The 22283-nt window shown below is 38.3% G+C and overlaps 1 protein-coding gene and 2 non-coding genes across 5 annotated transcripts; all 3 read right to left on the reverse strand.

Annotated features, from left to right (window-relative positions):
* Window positions 1–8845: 8845 nt before the first annotated feature.
* Window positions 8846–19206, reverse strand: LOC141914071 (uncharacterized). Of its 3 annotated transcripts, none has more exons than XM_074805346.1 (5): window positions 19064–19206; window positions 10623–10744; window positions 10227–10287; window positions 9829–9867; window positions 8846–9689 (listed from the first exon to the last, which is right to left on the reverse strand). In XM_074805346.1, the coding sequence occupies exons 2-5, from the start codon at window positions 10711–10713 to the stop codon at window positions 9479–9481; spliced, it is 402 nt and encodes a 133-aa protein (XP_074661447.1). In that variant the 5' UTR covers window positions 10714–10744; window positions 19064–19206; the 3' UTR covers window positions 8846–9478. The 3 variants fall into 3 exon arrangements, with proteins under 3 accessions (XP_074661447.1, XP_074661446.1, XP_074661448.1); XM_074805345.1 differs by having other exon boundaries at window positions 19059–19206; XM_074805347.1 differs by lacking the exon at window positions 9829–9867 and having other exon boundaries at window positions 19059–19206.
* Window positions 11771–11843, reverse strand: Trnaa-agc (transfer RNA alanine (anticodon AGC)). Its single transcript has one exon. It is a non-coding gene; the product is annotated as a tRNA-Ala (tRNA).
* On the reverse strand, window positions 13746–13818 carry Trnaa-agc (transfer RNA alanine (anticodon AGC)). Its single transcript has one exon. It is a non-coding gene; the product is annotated as a tRNA-Ala (tRNA).
* Window positions 19207–22283: the final 3077 nt, after the last annotated feature.

Here is a 22283-nt window from a genome sequence, read left to right on the forward strand (position 1 = left end):
TCAGGATCCAGATCCACAGTTGAGAGTTTGAGTTAACTCCGCACTCAGGATCCAGTTCCACAGTTGAGAGTTTGAGTTAACTCCGCACTCAGGATCCAGTTCCACAGTTGAGAGTTTGAGTTAACTCCGAACTCAGGATCCAGTTCCACAGTTGAGAGTTTGAGTTAACTCCGAACTCAGGACCCAGTTCCACAGTTGAGAGTTTGAGTTAACTCAGGACCCAGTTCCACAGTTGAGAGTTTGAGTTAACTCTGAACTCAGGATCCAGTTCCACAGTTGAGAGTTTGAGTTAACTCCGCACTCAGGATCCAGATCCACAGTTGAGAGTTTGAGTTAACTCCGCACTCAGGATCCAGTTCCACAGTTGAGAGTTTGAGTTAACTCCGCACTCAGGATCCAGTTCCACAGTTGAGAGTTTGAGTTAACTCCGAACTCAGGATCCAGTTCCACAGTTGAGAGTTTGAGTTAACTCCGAACTCAGGACCCAGTTCCACAGTTGAGAGTTTGAGTTAACTCAGGACCCAGTTCCACAGTTGAGAGTTTGAGTTAACTCTGAACTCAGGATCCAGTTCCACAGTTGAGAGTTTGAGTTAACTCCGCACTCAGGATCCAGTTCCACAGTTGAGAGTTTGAGTTAACTCCGAACTCAGGACCCAGTTCCACAGTTGAGAGTTTGAGTTAACTCAGGACCCAGTTCCACAGTTGAGAGTTTGAGTTAACTCTGAACTCAGGATCCAGTTCCACAGTTGAGAGTTTGAGTTAACTCAGGACCCAGTTCCACAGTTGAGAGTTTGAGTTAACTCTGAACTCAGGATCCAGTTCCACAGTTGAGAGTTTGAGTTAACTCAGGACCCAGTTCCACAGTTGAGAGTTTGAGTTAACTCTGAACTCAGGACCCAGTTCCACAGTTGAGAGTTTGAGTTAACTCTGAACTCAGGACCCAGTTCCACAGTTGAGAGTTTGAGTTAACTCCGCACTCAGGATCCGGAACTACTTTGGAACTGGATGATGTAACGCATATATAAAAACATTGCATTTAAAATGTACACAAATGTATATCAGTAACAAATCCTAGATATATAAAGGATTTTTATTATATTGTACACTCAAACAAAAATGGGTTGATAAATAGTTAAATTGTATTGTATTAAAAAGAAATTAAGCATGTCGTTTGCTGTAAAAGCCTAGTTAAATGTATTAAAAATGAAGCCCATGGTTCAGGATTTTTATTTTGATGTAGCGCAAAAATGTGTTGATGCCCTACTTAACTGTAGTTGAAATGTATTCTACCATATTGTAGGAAAAATGTATTTGAAATGAAAGCTTAGGCTAAAAAAAATTGATACCTTGTTTCTCCGCTCTGCTGAGCTTAAATGTTGACCCGGCCGGCCGCCTATCTACCCTATACATTACTTTTTTTAAAAATCGTGATCAATTTTACCATAACAGACCCGGCCGCTATAGAAATGAACTGTTTATAAATTTTATCATATTTTACAAAAATGACCCGGCCGCTGCGGAGAAACAAGGTATCATTTTTGTTTAGCCTTAAGTGTAGACTCTTTATTTAGAAAATTGTACGCAAATGTGTTTATGCATTATTGTATTTAAAATGTATTAAAGATAAAGCCTACAGTTCAGGATTTTGCAAAATTGGCAAACAATGTGTTGATGCCCTACTTGTAGTAAAACTATATTTAACGAAGGCTTAAGATTAGAATTTTTATTTTGAAAAATTGTACACAAATGTATTGATGCCTTGTTGAAATTTATCAAAAATAAAGCCAACATTATAACGACTGTAGCACTCAGGAGTAATTTATCAGGCCAGGTACCCATCTACTCCCTGGGGGTGAAGAGCATCTTATTTAACGCGTCAAATGATTCGAACTTACAATAAGCTAACTGGACGCGAGTTCGGGGAGCGATACCGGACCCCTGGCAAGCGAGGATGGTTGAAGAGAGGCAATGAGGATAAGTATCTTGCCCAGGGACCCTACAGTCGTGTAGTGGGTAAAAATATATTCTTATGGAAATAAAGCAATTTACTTTTGAAAACGGATATTTGCTAGATTTTGTAGGTTAATTGTAACCCCCCACCCCCAGTACGTCATGAACCCCTTACACGCTACGGACACGAACGCATTATATATGACATGGTAGTTAAGAATTTGAGATAGGCCTATAATAGTTGATGCGAGCTCTGGCGATTGGCCGCGCTGTCCTAGAAATCCGATACTTTGTCTAGACAATTGTCTACGTGCTGAGGCTATAAATACGACACTTCGTTTCTCCAAATCGACCGGGGTTTTTTTCGTAAAGTGCAATGCCAAATTTATCAGTTCGCCATTTCTATAACTGCCGGGTCTGTTATGGTAGAATCGATCATAATTTTTAAGAAAAGTAATGTTCAGATAGGCGGCCGGCCGGGTCAAGTTTTAAGCTCAACAGAAATAAGAGAAACAAAGTATCAATTTTTTCTAGCCTTATATATTGTTAGTACAGTGTATAGTTACCTGTCGGGTTCATCCCGTACATGGAGACATGTATCAGCTGATCATGCGTGTCAAGCCAGTCCAGCCACCGAGCGCGAGTTCATCTCAACATCTCTTACACCATTAGCGATTAATAAGTATAAATATCTGTATTAATATATTAATTCATACTGATTAGGCTTGAGATTAAGATTAACGGATTAGGCCGCTAAATTGCGCTGGTATTCGAAGCATTTTGAAGCGTTCAAATTTAGCGCCTTGTGGATGGAAAGTTATACTCGACGCGCTGTTGGCCTACATAGGTAATGATAGTGTGCAACTTTCCAGTGCTTATTTTCGGCGCGAATCATTTGATATTTCAACTCGATATCTCGCTTACGATATTAGATATTAGCGGTTTACGGAAAAGTGAATTTCGTATAGACATTATCAGCTGTTTTTCTGCTATTTCGCGGTGATGCTATTAATCTAAGGACATTGATTTAGGCCTTGTCGTAAAGAAAATGGCGTCTAAGTACATCCGGGTTAAAACGTTAATTAGTCCGCTTAAATAAGGAGTTAATTATTGTTATTAGTTAGAAAGTTAATTAGATTTATTTGAACTGGTAAAGCGCACACGCTAGGCTCGGATTTGTTTACGGAAGTCACGGATGGATAACGATTGTGAACGGAACGGCGATTTCGGATGCGGGCTCTCAGGATTTCAGAGGAAAAAAGGTAAGTAGTGTTACCCACCCACCGCGCTCCACGGGCCGGGTCTATTCCCAGTTGAAAAAATAAGAAACAATTTTCACACAAAAATTGATTTCTAGAAACGAATGAATTCGGAATTCGTGATTCTGATCTGAATTAGAAAAACGTTAAGACCCTAGAATTTTAGCTCTTAATTCGGGGACCCATTCTTCGCGGGAGGTTAAAGGGTGTTTGAAATTTCTAATCGTAGGGACTTGAATTCAAAACAAAAAAATGATCTCTAGAAATAAATTCAGGATAAATTCGTGATTCGTGATTCTGATCTGGATTTAAAAAAGAAAACGTTAAGAGCCTAACATTTTAGCTCTTAGCGAATTCGGGGACCCATTCTTCGCTTAAGGTTAGGGTGTTTGAAATTTCTAATCGTAGGACTTGAATTCAAAACAGAAACATAATATGATAATAATAATGAAATAAAATAATCTATATTTTTAGAAACTTAATTTGACGTCGATTTCGGGATGGAATATTTTTAAGAACTGAGTTTGACCTGGAAGTTCCTCCGGAAATCCCTGTAACCATAGTAACGGTCAAGTAATGGAAAAAACCCGGAGACTTCGTCGTGTAGCTCAGATGATCACTCGTTAAACTGAATGCTGATATAATGTTGTTTCTTCGACTGAATCGCAGCGATTTCGACGCGCGGGGAAGCCCCGGAACAGCAGCGGCAAGCGAGAGATCATACCGCGTGTGTATGGAGGAGGTACTTTTTAGACAATATCGATATTTTTTATATTCGCGGTGTTGGTTTTGGTGCAAGCACGTCTTGTACTGGGTGATGCATGTACAGGTAGTAGGCCTACTGATGGTGGCCTTCACGCGGACGTTTTATTTTTAACACTTCAAACACTTGGTGATGAACACTTTGCGAACACTCTGCAACACTTTGAGGAGGGGGTCGGACACACGCTAAACCGGACAGACGACACGCCGTCGTGCACTACAGCGAACACATTATTAAAACTTCACGTGATTTATACCGGTATTCGGGTTGCAAGACTGATGAAATATGAGGCCTAAATTATCGGTCTGATCACTCGTATAGAAAATTGAAATAGTTTTAAGAGGATCTCTGCCCCGCAGGCACACTGCTTATAGGCCTTAAAATTTTGGAAGGGGTTTCGCTGCTAGGCCTAGCTATATATAGGTGTTAAAAGACAGCATGGGCGGATCAGAGTTGAGAATGCTCTACTGGTGGTCGTCCCTCCTCCCCAAAAAAATTATGAAAAATCAGTCTTAGGCTACTTTCATGCATTCTGAAAATTTTTAGACTCAGTTGGGTCATATATATTTAGATGTTCAATTGTACGTTTGAAATTTAGCATTGGTTCTGTGCCAGGGATTATAAAAACCACTAAGCCTAAACTAAGTCTGATTGTGTTAAAAACACTAGGCCTTATTCTAGATAGGCCTGTTACATCGAAGGTATTCTATCTTAATATCGCTTAGGCCTAGATAGATATCTTTCTTAATTGATTAAAGCATATTACCTAAACTGGGCCTACATTATCCACTACCAGGCCTAAATTGATGGATATTGAGGGTCATGTAGAAATTTCACCAGGCCTTAGTCTAAATCCTCTAAAGGGGTATGCAGTAGGCCTACATGTTATAGAGAAATTACTAGGCCTGATTTCAACCCACTTAAATGCACCACAGAAACAAAATACCAGGCCTAAACAGAACCAGACATATACAGATATATTACCAGGCTCAAATTAATCCCTCTTAAAGGGTCTAACACCATACAAAAACATTACCAGGCTCAATTCAATCCCTCTTAAAGGGTCTAACACCATACACAAATATTACCAGGCTCAAATTAATCCCTCTTAAAGGGTCTAACACCATACAAAAACATTACCAGGCTCAAATTAATCCCTCTTAAAGGGTCTAACACCATACACAAATATTACCAGGCTCAAATTAAACCCTCTTAAAGGGTCTAACACCATACACAAATATTACCAGGCTCAAATTAAACCCTCTTAAAGGGTCTAACACCATACACAAATATTACCAGGCTCAAATTAATCCCTCTTAAAGGGTCTAACACCATACAAAAACATTACCAGGCTCAAATTAAACCCTCTTAAAGGGTCAAATACCGCACATACACATCCCCAGGCCTAATCTAAACCCTTTCAAACCATCCTTTATCAGTGGTCAGTGCGACATATGTGCACTTTCAGTGTCATATATTCATTTCATTTCTTGTTCTATGTTAAATTTTGAGAGTATTAATTTTCAACACCTGGATGTCCAGGTCGGGCGTACTTTGAACAATGCCACCATGTTTATGTACATATGCAATGTACATATACTTGTGAATGAAGTGTACATGTACATAATATTAAAAATGTCTACACATTTTATCCTTTATTTATCACCTGCATGGGTGTATAGGCATTTACAAATTTTTTTTTTTGAAATTATATTAATACACTTTATTTTTGTGAATCTGGGCAGCTTGTCTAGCGCCAATGCGCCATCTGGTGGAATTTAGGTTTGTGTTCATCGGAAAAAGCACTTATTAGAACACATTGTATCTTGGTAAAAAGAACACACTATAATCTGAATAAAGTAGAATCTGCTGAATTACAAGCTACACGTGGATCCAACAGGTCTCCGATAGTGATAAAAATCATATATAGTGATGAAACTAACCATCGTCTGCCAGAAAAACACTGCGCGCTTGACCCCTGCCCCCATCTGCTTAAATCTCTGGATCCATCGATGCACAATTTCTTGGGGCCAAACCTTTCGCCAGAGACATTTGATATTCTGACCACTTAGCAATTTGAATTTATCGAATATTTAGTCCTACTACAATACGACCAAAATTTTCAGTGTGAAATAAGCATTTTATAATTCTCGATGACTATTTGGGTAAAAAGCCGATTCTGCTAGTGCAAGTGTGTGTGTAAAGCCTATACTATTTTATGACTCGATCCTTCGTATGATATTTGTTTTAATTTATAAAATCCCTGCACCGGCTCCAGTCTCATGAAATAGTTAGACTCAAATTTTCGAATTGATCGCTATTGCAGTGTTTTCAAAATCGACAAAAATTAAAATTTAGCCATTTTAAGCTTTAATATAAGCGGGAAATTTATTTTCTTACTTTTTCATGACATTTAAACTTAATTAGGCTACACTTTAATTAAAAAGCATGTTTATGATAGGAATTCTTGATTTATATATTCAAATTATTTTATCAGTTTAGAAATATGTTTGAAAGCATGTTTTAGCTTGCATGAATTTTTTTGCTTTTGATTCGAAATTGTGAAATAAATCTAAAATGCATGTAATCGATTTGTGTCGAATTTTGTGAACATTTTGTTAGAAAAAAAGAAGAAATCATTGGTTTGAATTGAAATAAAATTTAGGAATCGACAATGACGACACGTACGCCGCCTATTGGTCGAGACGAGCAACCGGGCAAGCAAGCTAGAAAGAAAGAAAGAAAGAAAGAAACGACCTGTTGCTGTAAGGTACAGTGGAATTTTGATTCATCCAGCGTACTAAATATGCGTGCACTTTTCAACGGTTTTTTATAGAGCATATTTTTTATAGGTCAGATTTTAACCGGATAAAACAAACAAACAAAAAGTAAAGAAGACACTCAAAACAAAACAAAATTCGAAACAAATAATCCTTAATAATATTTCCACAAATGACTGTAATATTTCACAAATAATCCTTTGTAATATTTCCACAAATGACTGTAATATTTCACAAATAATCCTTTGTAATATCTCCACAAATGACCGATATTTCTGTGATGTTTCAACGTTTCTATTTGTTTTCAAGGCAGTTTTGTTTGAAGGAGGGAAGGTATGTCTGATCTCTAGGGTTTTATTGTTCTCCAAATTAAGCATTTTGTTCAACAGAAAATCATATTGTATTTTCACTAAGTAGGCCTCCTATTTGTCAACCAATAGAATTGTTAGAATTTTCCTACGATAGGCCTACGCTCTGTTTTGGGGGAAGTAGCTGTTGCTATGATACATTATTGTTGAGCGAAATTTCAATTTTGCTCAATATTTACGTATCATAGCAACAGCTACTTCCTACAAAACAGAATGTATCATGGGAGTTCTAGGCCTATATATGGTCACACTAGGTATATAGTGTTAAAGGCCTGTACACTTAAGCCTTAGGCCTAAATAACCCTAGACCATAGATTATAAATTTCTCTAGTTCAAATTTCTTTATATCCTGTCTTGAAAATTGCGTTCTGAAATGTAAACTAGGCCTATCACACCCACATGCAATCATTGCCAGTGAATGTGGTTTTTTTTTTCTTCAAAATTGGTCATGGTGGTAGTTTTACTTCTGCTGTCGGTTTGATTTACCCTCAATTTGTCATCATTTTATTAGGACATAATTTTCGCACAATTTTCACAATCTTGGTTTTACTGGATTGTAAAAAGCTTCCTGGAATATTTTACCCGATCTTCAAGACGAGATGTCCGCGATAAAATGAAAAAAAAATATGAAATGAAAGACAAGTTTTTGTGAAACACGCTGCGCGAATAACACGGTATGGTCGGTTTATCAGGAAATGTGTGTTTTCTACTCAAAAGGCATAAATAAAACTGACTGATGAAAAGTTACACTAAACGTGATGGAAATCAACAGACGATATCGGAATGCGCGAATTGTAAAACCAGCGATTTGACCCGTGCGATCACATCTTTTTGACTTCGTGATTTTTATTGGCCTCCCTCTCCTAATCCCGGACCCTCTAAACGCCCGCCCCCTTAAACTCCCCTACACACCCGGCAGCCTCTTTAAACCCCCTCAATATCTAACCCCTCAAAGCATTTGACTCCTTTTAACCCCTATTAAACCCCTTTCAGTCCCTCGCCAACCTCCCTACCCTCACGGCCTCTCTCAACCACTCCTGGTCTCTCAACCTCCCCGGCCTCTCTCTACCCCTCTCGGCCTTTCTCTACCCCTGCCCGGCCTCTCTCAACCCCCTGGCCTCTCATACTCCTCATGGCCTCTCTAAACACTTTCGGTTGTTATACCTTGGAGTAATCATTGAATTGATACTCCAAGGTTATACACTTCAAGGCAGTTTGCTTGCAGGTCACTTGTGACCAACATCTCTCAGTTCAATGATTGGTTGTGGTACCCACACTATCGCAGCCTCCTGAGGTTTTGGATTTCTGTTTGCTCTTTGTTGACGAAGGTTTTGTTCTGCCAGAGAAACTGGTTCTATAGACCAGTTTTAACTTAAATCAACTTATTTCATATAGGCCTTATCGACGGAGTGAATATATCTGAGTTAAGTTAAAACACGTCTATAAACCTGGCCTCTTGTAGAACTCCATATACAGGAATATCACGCACCTTATGTCAGTGACGCGTGCGCCATCTATACGCGTACGCATTGCACTTGTATCTCATATCACCATATATGTTTACACCATCTAATCGATAAACACAAACTAATACATTATAACCATTTCACTAACGGGACAACAATGGGAATCGATAATTTTTAAAATCGGTTACCGAGACAACAAAACGAACTAATTTTTGTACAGACAATAATAACAGAATATATATTTTATAGTTTTATTTCGTACGATTGTAAAATAATATATTCTATTTCTCGTTGGTTCCAAAAATTATAATAACATTCAATTCAATAATTTACAACAAAATGTTAAATCATATCCCTATTCTGACCATAGAGCGTAATAGATGCTGAAATACTGAAAATATTCGGGATTTTATAAAATTCAAATACTTCTTGAGAGACGAAACCGTCTTTTGAAAACCGTTTAATTTGAAATTCAAAATCTTATAAGCCGAGTTCAGTCAGTAATGGCGGTGAATATCCGCCGGGTAACCAGCCGCCATTTTCTATCTAGCTTTAGTTGTAGATAATCCGTTGCTAGTATTTCCGTTGAAGGCTTTATCGTTGTTGTAACTTTTTCGTTTAAGTTAAGATTCAACTTCCTTTTCGGGTTGAAAGAACTTTTCATACTATCGATATCGTTGAATAAGAATCCGATGTGATATCTGAACCGATTATTATCACTTTTCTCTTGTGTGCGCGGTGTAATGTTGTGGTAACACGACGCGTGCGCTGTAGTTACTTTATCGCCGTGTTCCTTTCAATTTGGGAAAAACTTAATAATTAGTTTCGTAAATCGTTCGGTCGACGAGGAGTTAGTTTCTGATCGAATCGACGCTAGATGGCGCGCGCGTGTCTATCGGTAGGGATTACGGCACACTGCTATGTTATATTGACGGTCGCAGACGTGTCGTTTACTGCAACAATCGTCGTCGTTACGGCACACGAAACCGTGCGGTGCGCAGCAACGTTTCGTCGCTAGGTTACAGCGATTCGGTTCGCACTTCCAGTGAGACGAACACATCGTTCCCAGGCGGCGCCACTGGTCGTTCATTATTTTATCGAGCCTGAAAAAATAGAGAAACCACTTTGTGAGTAACCTAGGCTTAAGTATGGCTTAGTCACTTGATCTAACGGGTTTACTTGAACCTAACTCGGTACCAAAGACCCTTCGTATCGTAGGGAAAAAGAACCTTTACGCCTTACCTTTCAGAACCTCTGCGTTTGGTTGGTTCTTTTTCGTCCCTGGAAAAATTACACATTTTACACAATACACGTAGACAACACGGGTACAACAGCGGATAGATTTATAATTCATAATTTTGTAAAATGAAAAATATGAATTATTTTGTGTGTGGTAGGATGTGTAGGGAGATATGGTGTATTAAAATTACAAGTAGTTGCATAATAGGGCGTGAGATAGAAAATGGATTTGAAATTTGAAAGATAAGAATTTTCTATCGATTGACGAAAATCGGCTATTATTGTTGAGTGAATTACGGCAAAAGAGGAGCGAAAGTGAAGGGAGAAGGTTTGAACATTTGAATGGAAACAATTTTCGTGTGGGTGGAGACAAAAACGGTTATTATTGTTGCGTAAATTACCAATGTTTATAGCCTCGTTTTTCTTGTAGCCGTCCCGTTTGAATTGCATCATCCTCGTCGTCTGAAAGATAAAATGTCAGGATGCATTGTATGACGTCACGAAAAAGGGAATTTTATGACGAACATATTACGTGTTTTTGCAAATAAATTGACTATTTTAATAAAAAAGCTACAAAGCTCAGTATTAACGGGTCTTCGGCTGTGCACCATTTTAAATAAATGGAAATACGTAACGTTTTTTTGGGGATTCGAACCCGATTTGACGGTCTAGTAAATATAGCCGCAAGGTAGCGATAACCGATTTTAGGCACAGCAACTCAATCCATTCAAAATAAGCGTGAAAACGTGACAGTCTCTGGGATTCGAACCTGACGCGACGATTTAGTAAACAGTTACCTTCGAAAACGTATCGTTTATTCGCGAAAACAGTGAGAATAATTCCTAATAAGACCACCAGGTAGAGCACGAAGTATCTTGTCGCTTTCATTGTTTCGCTAGTGTCGGAGCAGTCGCAATATCTGAAATGATAGAAATGAAAGGAATTTGAGAATAGTTTTTCGAAAAGTTCACCAATAAAGTAGAAAATCGATAATGATAATGCTAGTAATGATAACGATAACATTAACAGTCATAAGAATAATAATTCTTATTTTTAATAATTTTTCTTAAGAATTGTTTCGTTCATAATTAACGACGTTAGCACGTTAGGTATGGACTTTGCACCGTAGTCTCATTGTGGATCAATATGGCTGAACGGTATTTCATAAGAAGATTAGTTTCCGAGTAAGTGAACCGTCAGATAAATTACATATCTTGGATACCTCACTCTTTGATATAATCACCCTTAACCAGGTCACAACAGAGATATCTAAAGGGTCACTTAGTAATCCAAGCTATAATTCGGTGATGAATGATAAATTCAGGTGACTCCTATCGCGTTAGGAATCCATAGGGGATCCATCAGGAATGAGCTAATTAATCTATAACTAATTAACGCCCTGGAACCCCATAGATCCAATTATACCAATATAAATATATCGAGAGATTCCTTCCAATCTCTCTAAGAGTGAACCTGCGCACTGATTTATGGACATCATTATGTAATTGTCTTTCACCCACCCTGATTTCTGGACATCTATATCTATATATAGCCTAATTTATTGTCCTTCGTCCTCCACGCCTTTACGCAGTCCCTTAAGGGATACCTCTAAGTGTAGACTGCCCACGAGGTCCCAACAGTCATACTAATTCCTTGCTCTAACGATTGAAATATTCCAAGTGTGACCCCTACGGGAATATTAATAACAGATATTTGGCCAGTGCAGATTTCTGTACCAATTAAAATACACGTTTTAGAGTTTGACTAGACTCGAAAGAAGAGAGGATGAGAGAAGGAGAGAGGGAGAGGCACTGCTAAAATTCGGTTCAAGAATATCCAGGAGCAAGGATAAATTGTATGGGGTTTGGGATAATGTGTTAGGAAATAATATCTTACGACGATTTATGGAAATCGAAAAAGAATCTACTGAGAAAGCAAAAAGTCTTGGAGAACCCGGGCATCGATCCCGGTACCTCTCGCATGCTAAGCGAGCGCTCTACCATCTGAGCTAGTTCCCCTTCGATGTTTTGACGATGTGTGTCACGGAATTGACCTGACTATGACCTGTGTCCATGTTGGTCACTACTCAGGTGACCCAAAGATAAAGTACTCATTTTGTTACTGATAAAGTTGACGTTTTAGATATAGTCATAGATAGATTTCTTAACTCAAATCTGTTCGTTAGGACATAAAGTGCTCTAACAAAATAAATAAAATGGGTTGATAGATTTATTAGTGAGGCTACTTTCTCGTCGTGAACACAGAGCAATTTATATAAACCATCGTAGATAAGGATTAATTGGCTCGGATCAGGCTCGAGCCAAATTTGGCCCGTGCCTAATTAGAGAGTGCGTTCACACGCAAACCACTCACTCGATACTAAACAGTGCTCAAACAAAGCGATGTGGGTCATTTTCGCTAACATTTGGTGCTAACATTTGGCTCGGGCGTGGTCCGATGTTTTTGGTCGGCGGGCTTAGTTTGTATTTGGATCCACGTTGTTTAAACCCGGCAATAGAATAACCCATGTTTGTATTTGGTTCCACACGGTTTTGTATTTAGTAGATTTCTATTGAAAGACGAATTGCTGCTCAAAGATACTTTCATTCAAGAACGTTCAATCTTTCGCCGAAAAATTATTGTGGGACTTCTATTCTATCGTATCTACCATACACACATATATATATCTTATTTAATAGTAAATATACGCAGCACTTAACATTATCATTATTATAATTTTTACGACTTAGTGATTAGGGGCCGATTATGAACAGTATTCCCACTCTCCCAATCACTCACTGATATAGATGGCTATCAGGCTATGTACTAATGGAGCCTAATCGTTCATATTTCATCAATTGTTGTCAAATAAATCATCGTTTGAACTTTCTGTGAAATGTAGCGATAATGTACAACACGAATCTGTATATGTTGATAATTGATGTACGTTTGACGCCGAGGGATCGGACAGTACTATATATAACGGCTATAAACCCTATACGAGAGATCGCTGCACCTTATAATCAACCAGATAATCTAGCTCATCGGGACAGGTTTTAGTTTCATTGGGCCCAACATAGGTTCCTTCGGGCAAACTCGTATCGGCAAAGTCTTATTGGCGTCGAACTCTTGTAGGGCAAAGTCTAGTAGCTCATTTGGGCAGGTTATTGTCTCATTGGGGCCAAACATTGGCTCCTTCCGAGCAAACTCGTATCGGCAAAGTCTTATTGGTGTCGAACTCTTGTAGGGCAAAGTCTAGTAGCTCATTTGGGCAGGTTATTGTCTCATTGGGGCCAAACATTGGCTCCTACGGGCAAACTCTAGCCCATATCGGGAGAGGTCTTATTGGCGTCCATTTTGGTCCCTTCTCCTTTGGGCAAACTTTAGCTCCTTAGGGCAGGTTACAGTCTCATTGGGGCCCAGTTTTGGCTCCTTGGACGTAACGGCATCAGTTCTATGCTACGGCTATAAGCTTATATACCGATGAAGTGGCTGTCGGTGGTGATGGTGGGTATCGCGGAAAGGGAAACGATCCGTTAGTAGAAGTAATTTCTGTTTTATTGCCATTTGGTCATCAATTCATTAATTGGAAAGAGAGAGGGAGAGATTGAATGAGGGAGAGGATTGGAGAGAGGGTCATTTGTGTGTTTATACTAGTAATCCGTATACACACAGTTTAATACTGCGGAACTTGGATTTATCAGTTAATATCAGTCGAGCTAGTTCACCTGCTAGGACAGCAGGTAGACTCTTTTTTGACAAAAATATTATTCTATGGAGGACCCGGGCATCGATCCCGGTACCTCTCGCATGCAAAGCGAGCGCTCTACTATCTGAGCTAGTTCCCATATCATGAAACATAGGGTTAGTCTCATGGTCGTCCGTCCTCACAAATGTCGGGGTTTGACCAAAAAGGTGTATGGAGAACCCGGGCATCGATCCCGGTACCTCTCGCATGCTAAGCGAGCGCTCTACCATCTGAGCTAGTTCCCCTGACTATCCAGGTTTGCTTTGGCCTCCATATTACCAGGTTATAGTCTCATTGGGGCCCAGTTTTGGCTCCTTGGACGTAAGTGATCACACTTTCCTGATATAACTATGTGGCCATTATTTTAATGATAAGTTTTTTGGTGACCCCAAGTGAATTAAGATACTTTACTCGTTTATTTCATGCAGCCCAGAACCACCCGTAGACAGTGAAGTGAACTGATAAAATATCTAATATCTGGTGTTTGTTGTACATTTTCAATAAAAAATGTCTCAGGTGAAGCGCTGAACACATGTGAAGTGTGGACGATCAGTTTTTGAAACTGTGCCGATAAAATGTCCAATGTCTGGTGTTTGTAGTTCATTTGCAATTGACCAGTGACGATTAAAAATTGGAATCTAATAAAAAGAAGTCTAAACCTTTCCCATGAGTTTTCTGGTGACAATGAAATTTCTTCTTTTTGTTCTAGTCACGATATTTTCATAGTCAGAAATTTAGTTGTTTTTTCGCCTAATAATTTTCCATTTCAGTTGCGTGACGAGACAAAAGCCATTAAGAGGCTGCCTTTGATGATGGCTGGGATTATTAATTCATTTTATTTCTGCTGTTGAGTCGTTGGCAGACGACACGGAGGGAAGGGGGTGGAAGCTGACAAGAGTTTTACAAATGAGCTACTTCAATCGATAACAAAAAACATTTTATATATTTCCTTCAGCCTGATCTGTATTTGTCACCGATAATATACTGCGCATGCGTGTTGTATGGCCGTTTTATAACGGTAAAAACCTAATTAATCAATCGATAATTTTTTATGATAAAAAATATTGTTTTTTTCTAACAGTCTATCTGTTTGGCCAACTTGAGGTGGTGAATATTAGTTCAAGGAAGGTCTTGGATGCTTTGTGGTCCAAGATTGAATTCCTAATTGCGTATTGCCAATGGAGTTCTTACTAGTTTGTCTTGGGTAGTCTAGTTCCAAAAACCGACATTGCCAATAGAATTTGTTAGGTTGCCTTTGGCAGCCAAATGATGTAGTTCCAAAAATGGACATCGCCAATACATTAGATTGTCTTTGGCAGCCAATTTGGTGTACTTCCAAAAATGAGTATTGCAATGGAATTCGATAAAGGTGTCTTGATCAGCCAAATGGTGTAGTTCCAAAAGTGAACATTGCCAATAGAATCCATGCTCGTAGGGTTGTCCTGGGAAGGTAAATAGTCAAATAGCTGAACATCTCTTCTGTGGAACCCGTTTTCCCCAAGTTCCTAGGAATGTTATGTTTTATAGCATCAGACACTTTGGTGCCATTCCCAATAGAACATCACAACTTTCATAACTTTATATATGTATGAAGATATTACTTTTCATCTACATATAAAAATTGATGATGGATATTTATAATGATATTTAGAGTGATATTTAAAGTGATATTTGGAGTGATAGATTGAGATAGATATTTGGAGTGATATTTGGAGTGATAGATGGGGATAGATATTTGTAGTGATAGATCGTGTCTGTTTTGTTATTGGTAAATTAAATTTCTGTTCCCACGCGACGACGCTCGTTGCTCGTAACTGTTACGTCGTGTCCCCCGGTAACGTCTACGCTAATCAGAATAATACACGTTTCGGCTGCTGCCTTTTTATCTCTTCCCCGAAACGTATTTTTTGAGTTGATTCCATTATTTTTAGCAAGCGTTGCTTTTTATTGTTTTAGGAATTGTTTTAGCTCTGATACACCGCTGTATGACGCCTGATGACTTTGACGAAGTTATTGTTGTAACCGGTAGTATTGTAACCGACTTTGATGAAGTTATTTTTGTAAGCCTTCGGCATTTTTGGGATGAAAGCGCGGGGTCAATTAGTTTAGTTAATATCGTTATTTTGATCCGGACAGAGAATAATAAAGGGAGTGGTCGAATATATGCTTTCCTGAAATATGAAGTTATAGATAATGAAAAGTCGTCAGTTATCAGTAACTTCGTCAATTACTGATGATGGTTTTTTTTCTGATGCGGACTGGAAAGTGGTCGTCGACACTCCTCGTGAAAGGAGGGAGTGTCCAAGTCTTCATGAAATATGAAGTTGTTTTGAAAATGTCGTTATTATTAGTAAATGATCGCAATTTTACTGAATCGACGAGCTTATTCTTCTGGCATATAGAATGTAGCTTCATCAAATGAGTGAACAGGTTGTACTTCTAGTACTGTTAGGAGGTCAACTGATATTATTAGAAATTATGAGTTTTCGGTACTGGTACTAACTTCATTAGGTAAATGGATACAGTCAATGTAGAAATAAAAGTATCTATAGAGGAGCCAGGAGTTGATACGCAGCGGGAGCCGAGTAATTACAAATAAATTATTAGTGATTAGGTAGAGATGAAATTTCTAATTATTTATAGGGATAGTGACTCTGGCTGAACATTATATATATTTTATATATATTTCAAATTATCCTCAAAGGGTCTTATAGTGACTATGGTTATTATATATATTGTATCTATAAAACTCTATAAAAGTGTGGAAAGCGTAATGAAGTCGTCATTTTCGAAATTTAACGTCACTCAACGTTTTAAACGCCAACGCTCAACGTCTTCCCTCCCGTAAAATACCCCATCGATAAAACCCTCCCAGGTGTTTGCGTTTGATTCTCTTTGTTTTAATCCGCGGGTAACTAATCCACCTCGCCCGGGGGCTACTACGATGTTAAATGATGAAGGGATTTATCAGGGAGTAGAAATTAATCCAGGATTGCGGTTTCGGTTAAGCCAGTTGGTGGCGATATAATGCCAGTCCTTACCAACGTTCAACAAGCATTTTGATCAATAATTCGGCTACGTTTCATTGTTGCAACGCTGTATACTGTTGCAACCGGCAGTATTGTTGACGAAAACACGGAAGACATTAGGGGATTTATGAAGGCGGTCATCTTTTTCTGGCAGTATCTATGTATCACTGTATCAATTAAATCTGATGACGTCAGAGAGGGATCTATAAGGACGAGATTTTTATAGGAAGTATCTATAATACGATGATAATAGTAATGATATTTATTTACAGTCCATTACATAAAACATCTCCAACAGATTTTACAAATTCACAAAACATAAGACAATTGACAGATATATAAAATATTACTCAATTAAATAGAATTCAAACAGTTGCATCAGATAAAAATCATTTGTAGCGCTCATTGAATAGGTGAGTTTTCAATTGCGAACTAATAAGGGACGATAAGACTGTGGCAAAGCATTCTTAAGATAAAGATCATTTATTTTCCATTTTTTCAAGTTTTCAATTGCGAAATAAAACTTAAGGGAAGATAGATCGAGCATCGACTGTGGCAAAGCATTCCAAAGGCGGAGAGCTACCACCGCAAAAGCTCGAGAGCCATAAAACTCTTGGTGGTATCTTGGTTCAAATAATTTAGTTGCCACAGTCAAACGCGTGCGTCTGGAAGGTGTACGAGTAGTTAAATGTGTATCTATCTATACTCGGGAGAGCCTTATCAGTTTTATCCAAGTATAGGATTTATAAAGACAGCCTTAAGCTAAACAAAAATGATAACTTGTTTTTCCGCAGCGGCCGGGTCATTTTTGTGAAATATGATAAAATTTGTAAACAATTCATTTCTATAGCGACCGGGTCTGTTATGGTAAAATTGATCACGATTCCAAAAAAGTATAATGTACAGGGTAGATAGGCGGCCTGTCGGGTCAACTTTTAAACTCAGCAGAAATTAGAGACGAGGTATCAATTTTTTGCCTTATTTTCCAAAACTCGTCGGTTCGCTATGTTGCAATATGATATGATAGTGATTCCTGCTCTCTGGTTTATGAATTACGTCGTGTATCGATTCAATAATTGAGTATATAATTAGATAATGTGTTTTGTTGTGCAAACAAACGCTGTAACCACGGGTATAATAGTGATTGTTGTAGTGAAGCACATCTCGAAAATGAGATTAAATCCACAAAACATTGTGTCGGAACTGAGTCAACAGTTAAATTATAGGCCGTAACTATGTGGATAGGGCCGGGGTAAGATTAATAGACCCGTAAAAAGGCCATAACTATAATGTGAATAGGGCCGGGGTAAGATTAATAAACTCGTAACAAAGCCGTAACTACCAGGGAATGGGACGTTTTGGTTAGAAACTGGACCCAGAGTCAAATTTAACCCACACAACCGTGGAACTCAATCCCAGTGTCGAATTAAACCCACGCAACTGTAGAACTGGATCCAGAATCAAATTAAGCCCACATAACTGTGGAACTACTGGATCCAGAGTCAAATTAAACCCATACAACTGTGGAACTACTGGATCCAGAGTTAAATTAAACCCACATAACTGTGGAACTGGGTCCAGAGTCAAATTAGATCCACATGATTTCGCAATTTAGAAATAACGAGATGCAATCTATGAAGGTGTCGATTAAACAGTTTGAAATAGGTGTTAAATAATTTCTACGACGTGTGAAATTGTCAATTATTGAAAGCAAGAAACCGCGATTTGGCATTTGTGTCAAATCAATTATTGCTTCTATCAAGTGTATTTAAGATGCACCTAGTTATTGAGTTATTACCGAAAAATAACAGGTTTCAGTCCAGAGTTAACTCTAAACTCACAACACTCAAGCTGTATTTTGTATTTTTGATGAATATTTAGTAAAGCAATCGCCCAATTGGTCCACGAATTTTATTATTGCTAACAATATGCTTGTTGTATCAACTTGAGGGTTTACTAGGAGTTCATTACTGGGTCCAATACTGGGTCCAATACCACAACAATAACAATTTAGTTTGAATTGTAGTTTTGTCGACTATCGACTGGTTAACTCTTAACCAACGTCTGAGCAACAAACACGAGAATTGTCAGCCTAAAATAGGGATGACACGTGAGCTGTTAGGTATCCCCCGAAATGAAATATTTAAGCGAATTTGTCATAATCGTGGAAATTTTATGTCTATTTTTTTTACATTTAAAGGATGATTTCGAAAAGAGCCCTGTCATCGCGGAGCAAAGGTTCTTTTTTAGTTTTTTTAAGATGAAAATTTAAATAATTAACTTCGGAAGTAAAGTATAAGTTAATCCTCTTTCACAGAAAGAGTATTAACTTATTCAATGAATCAACGATGAGACTTAATCACTTGGGGTCCGATTTCATATATAAAAGTTATCTAAAATTCTCCTACTATTGATAGTACACATCAACAAAAGTTGAAATGTATTTTTTGCCTTACCTTACTTTGTATTTTATTCCCTGTGAAATCTCAAATTATCTCCCACTATAGTTCAGATGGGTCCTCTCTCAGTCACTCTCTCACGCCGCAGTTTTGAATTCGCAGATGTTGCTGCTGCTGCTACTGCTGCTGCTACTGACGTGGTACTTATAGGGGCAACAAACACAATATGATAATTGATAATTCTACAGCTGATTTTATAATTCACCCATATCCATTTCTGTCTTTCTCTTTCTCTCTCCTCTCTCTCACTCTCTCCTCTCCTCTCACTCTCTCTTCCCAAGTCTGAATAACAGAACGATAAAATAATAGGTTTTGAATAAGTGATTATTCACGACATAAAAATGTCCAAAACCTTAAACGAAAAAAACCAGCGACCAAAGCAGAATAAAAACCAGATTCTCATTTTCCACATACCTTGTTTTAAATCCTACATGTATTCCAAAAATACTGTAGACTTCAATTCTAATTGAAGTAAAAACATCGGTTATTTCCGTGATACACCCTTAAAGTGTTTTTTAATATTTAATAGTAGTTGGATAAACTATATATATCGTAGATTTTAGTACATAAAGTTCAACAAAACAAATATATGGTACAATACCCGACGCGGTCTTTTGAGGGGTCACTTTATTTCCACGTGCGTGCATATTGCTTAGAACCGCCTTACAATAAACATATTAAAGCCTCGTATAGGTTTGTACTGGTAAATACAAGCCCTCATTACGTATTGTCGCTTCGTTCTGACCTGTCCTCAATTTTAATACTTAAAATATCACAAATCCCCGAGAACGTTTTAACATGTCAATATATGAATGGTGGTCGAATTGAACTGTAAACACTATGCACGGGACAGAATTTTACCAAAAATATACACGATCGTATTACAAAATACCAGTGAACTCGAATGAAGCCTCCCTAATTGAATTGCTGTTGTAGTCAATCCATATTTTCAGCGAGGACACCAATATTAAAACTCAACCGTTTTAAGCTTTACCCCGTTAACGAAACGAAACCATTTATCCTTGATTTATTTTCGATTAAACATGTCAAAACTTGTATCGTTTATACCGGCGGGCGACTTTGGGGGAGGACAAAATAAGATGGGTACGGCAGATTTTGGGGGAGGAAAAACTAAGATGGGTACGGCAGACTTAGGGGGAGGGCAAACTAAGACGGGTACGGCAGACTTTGGGGGAGGACAAACTAAGATGGTTACACGCCTACGCTCACAGCTATAACTCATTACTCTCCTTTCGCACGATCAGTTACACCTTGTAATTAATTACGAAGCCTTGGACTGAGTCCACGTTACTGTTGTAGATTTATATTTAAGTCTGTGTTGTTGCTGTTGACGCTTGTGTATTTGAAGAAAGTAATCACCAGGGAAGGAGAGGGAGAGTGTTATATAAATGTCGTTTGGTTGAATTTATAAGTGGTCTTTGATTAACAGCGTTATCGCGTATCTCACACGTTACGTAGCTTTCTATTGTTTGAGTGAGGCAAACGAATCGAATATATTAGTTTCTTATTTCGTGTAAGAGCCTCGGTCCCGACCGCTTTTGGAAAGTGTATGTGTTGGAGTGGATGGTAACTTTCTGAATGCATGGATTGATGTGCTTCAGTGCATGCCATCTTCTGGATTGATTGGCTAATTTCGGAATCCTTGCATTGATGTGCTTGAGTGCTTGGCAACTTTTGGATTGCACGGCAACTTTTGGAATGCATGGATTGATGTGCTTGGTTGCATATGGTATCTTTCGGAAATGTTTGAGTGCATGGCAATTTTCGGAATTGCTTGATTGCATGGCAACTCTTTGGATGCTTACATTAATGTGCTTGAGTGCATAGCAACTTTTGAAATTGCTTGTGTGCTTGGCAACTTTTGGATTGCACGGCAACTTTTGGAACGCATGGATCGATGTGCTTGATTGAATGGCATCTTCCGAAAATGTTTGATTGCATGGCAACGCTTGGAATTGCATGAGTGCATAGAAACATTTGGAATTGTTTGAGTGCATGGCAACTTTTGGAACGCAAAAATGATGTGTTTGATTGCATGGCAGCTTTTGGAATGCTTGCATTGATGTGCTCGATGGCATGGCATCTTTCGGGATTGCTTGAGTGCATGGCACCTTTTGGAACGCATGGCAACTTTTGACATGCTTGCATTGATGTGCTTGATTGCAGGGCAACTTTTGGAATTGCTTGAGTACATAGCAACTTTCGGAATTGTTTGATTGCATGGCAACTTTTGGAATGCTTGCATTGATGTGCTCGATGGCATGGCAACTTTCTGAACTGTTTGTTTGCATGGCATCTTTTGGAATGCATGAATTGATGAATGCTTGATTGCATGGCAACTTTTGGGGTGTATGGCAACTTTTGGAATGCATGAATTGATAAAGGTTTGATTGCATGGCATCTTTCCGAATTGCTTGAATGCATGGCAACTTTTTGAATGCTTGCATTGCAATTTACATGTTTGCGAGGTAATGCTTGTTTGATTGCATGGCAACTTTTGGAATGTATGAATTGATAAATGTTTGATTGCATGGCAACTTTTGGAGTGTATGGCAACTTTTGAAATGTATGAATTGATGAATGTTTGATTGCATGGAAACTTTTGGAGTGTATGCCAACTTTTGGAATGCATGAATTGATAAAGGTTTGATTGCATGGCATCTTTCCGAATTGCTTGAATGCATGGCAACTTTTTGAATGCTTGCATTGCAATTTACATGTTTGCGAGGTAATGCTTTGAGTTTGTATGTTTATGTGCTTAGTATTTTTTTTTCCAAATCATAGACTTAGTGTGTGCGGTATCTTTCTAAGATAGGGAAAAAGAAAATTTCTGTTTATGTTTTGATTCAGAACACGTTGAAATTGTCTTTCTTGGCCTGACATCCATTAACTGCTGTTTGAAACGTGTTAATTACCGATTCTAGAAATAATATCCGCGTCAACACACCGAGTTACACAGACCGACTGAGTGGAGACAGTGAGTGGAAACGTAGTGAGGAAACAGAGTGTGGATAGTAAACCGTGCCGTTACCTTAGTGAAAGCCACTCACCGGGCTTCATTAGTATCAACAACAAGAATTATCAATTTTACCCGATTATACTGAAGAAAGCTTATCACTGTATTTCAAGGTTTTCAATTAGATTTTACTGAATATTTTCCCTGAGATTTGCGATAGCGATTATCTGATATTTTTGATAATA

The sequence above is a fragment of the Tubulanus polymorphus genome, chromosome 12 (genome assembly GCF_964204645.1).
Source record: "Tubulanus polymorphus chromosome 12, tnTubPoly1.2, whole genome shotgun sequence".
Classification (NCBI taxonomy): Eukaryota; Metazoa; Nemertea; class Palaeonemertea; order Tubulaniformes; family Tubulanidae; genus Tubulanus; species Tubulanus polymorphus.

Bases quoted from the DNA above. Each gene is read 5' to 3' on its own strand.
- LOC141914071 (XM_074805346.1), bottom strand. From the start codon at position 10,713: ATGAAAGCGACAAGATACTTCGTGCTCTACCTGGTGGTCTTATTAGGA. The intron at 9,868-10,226 runs GTAATTTACGCA...TAATTTTTCCAG, and splicing joins AAACGAGGCTATAAACATTG to GGACGAAAAAGAACCAACCA. The intron at 9,690-9,828 runs GTAAGGCGTAAA...CTATTTTTTCAG, and splicing joins AAACGCAGAGGTTCTGAAAG to GCTCGATAAAATAATGAACG.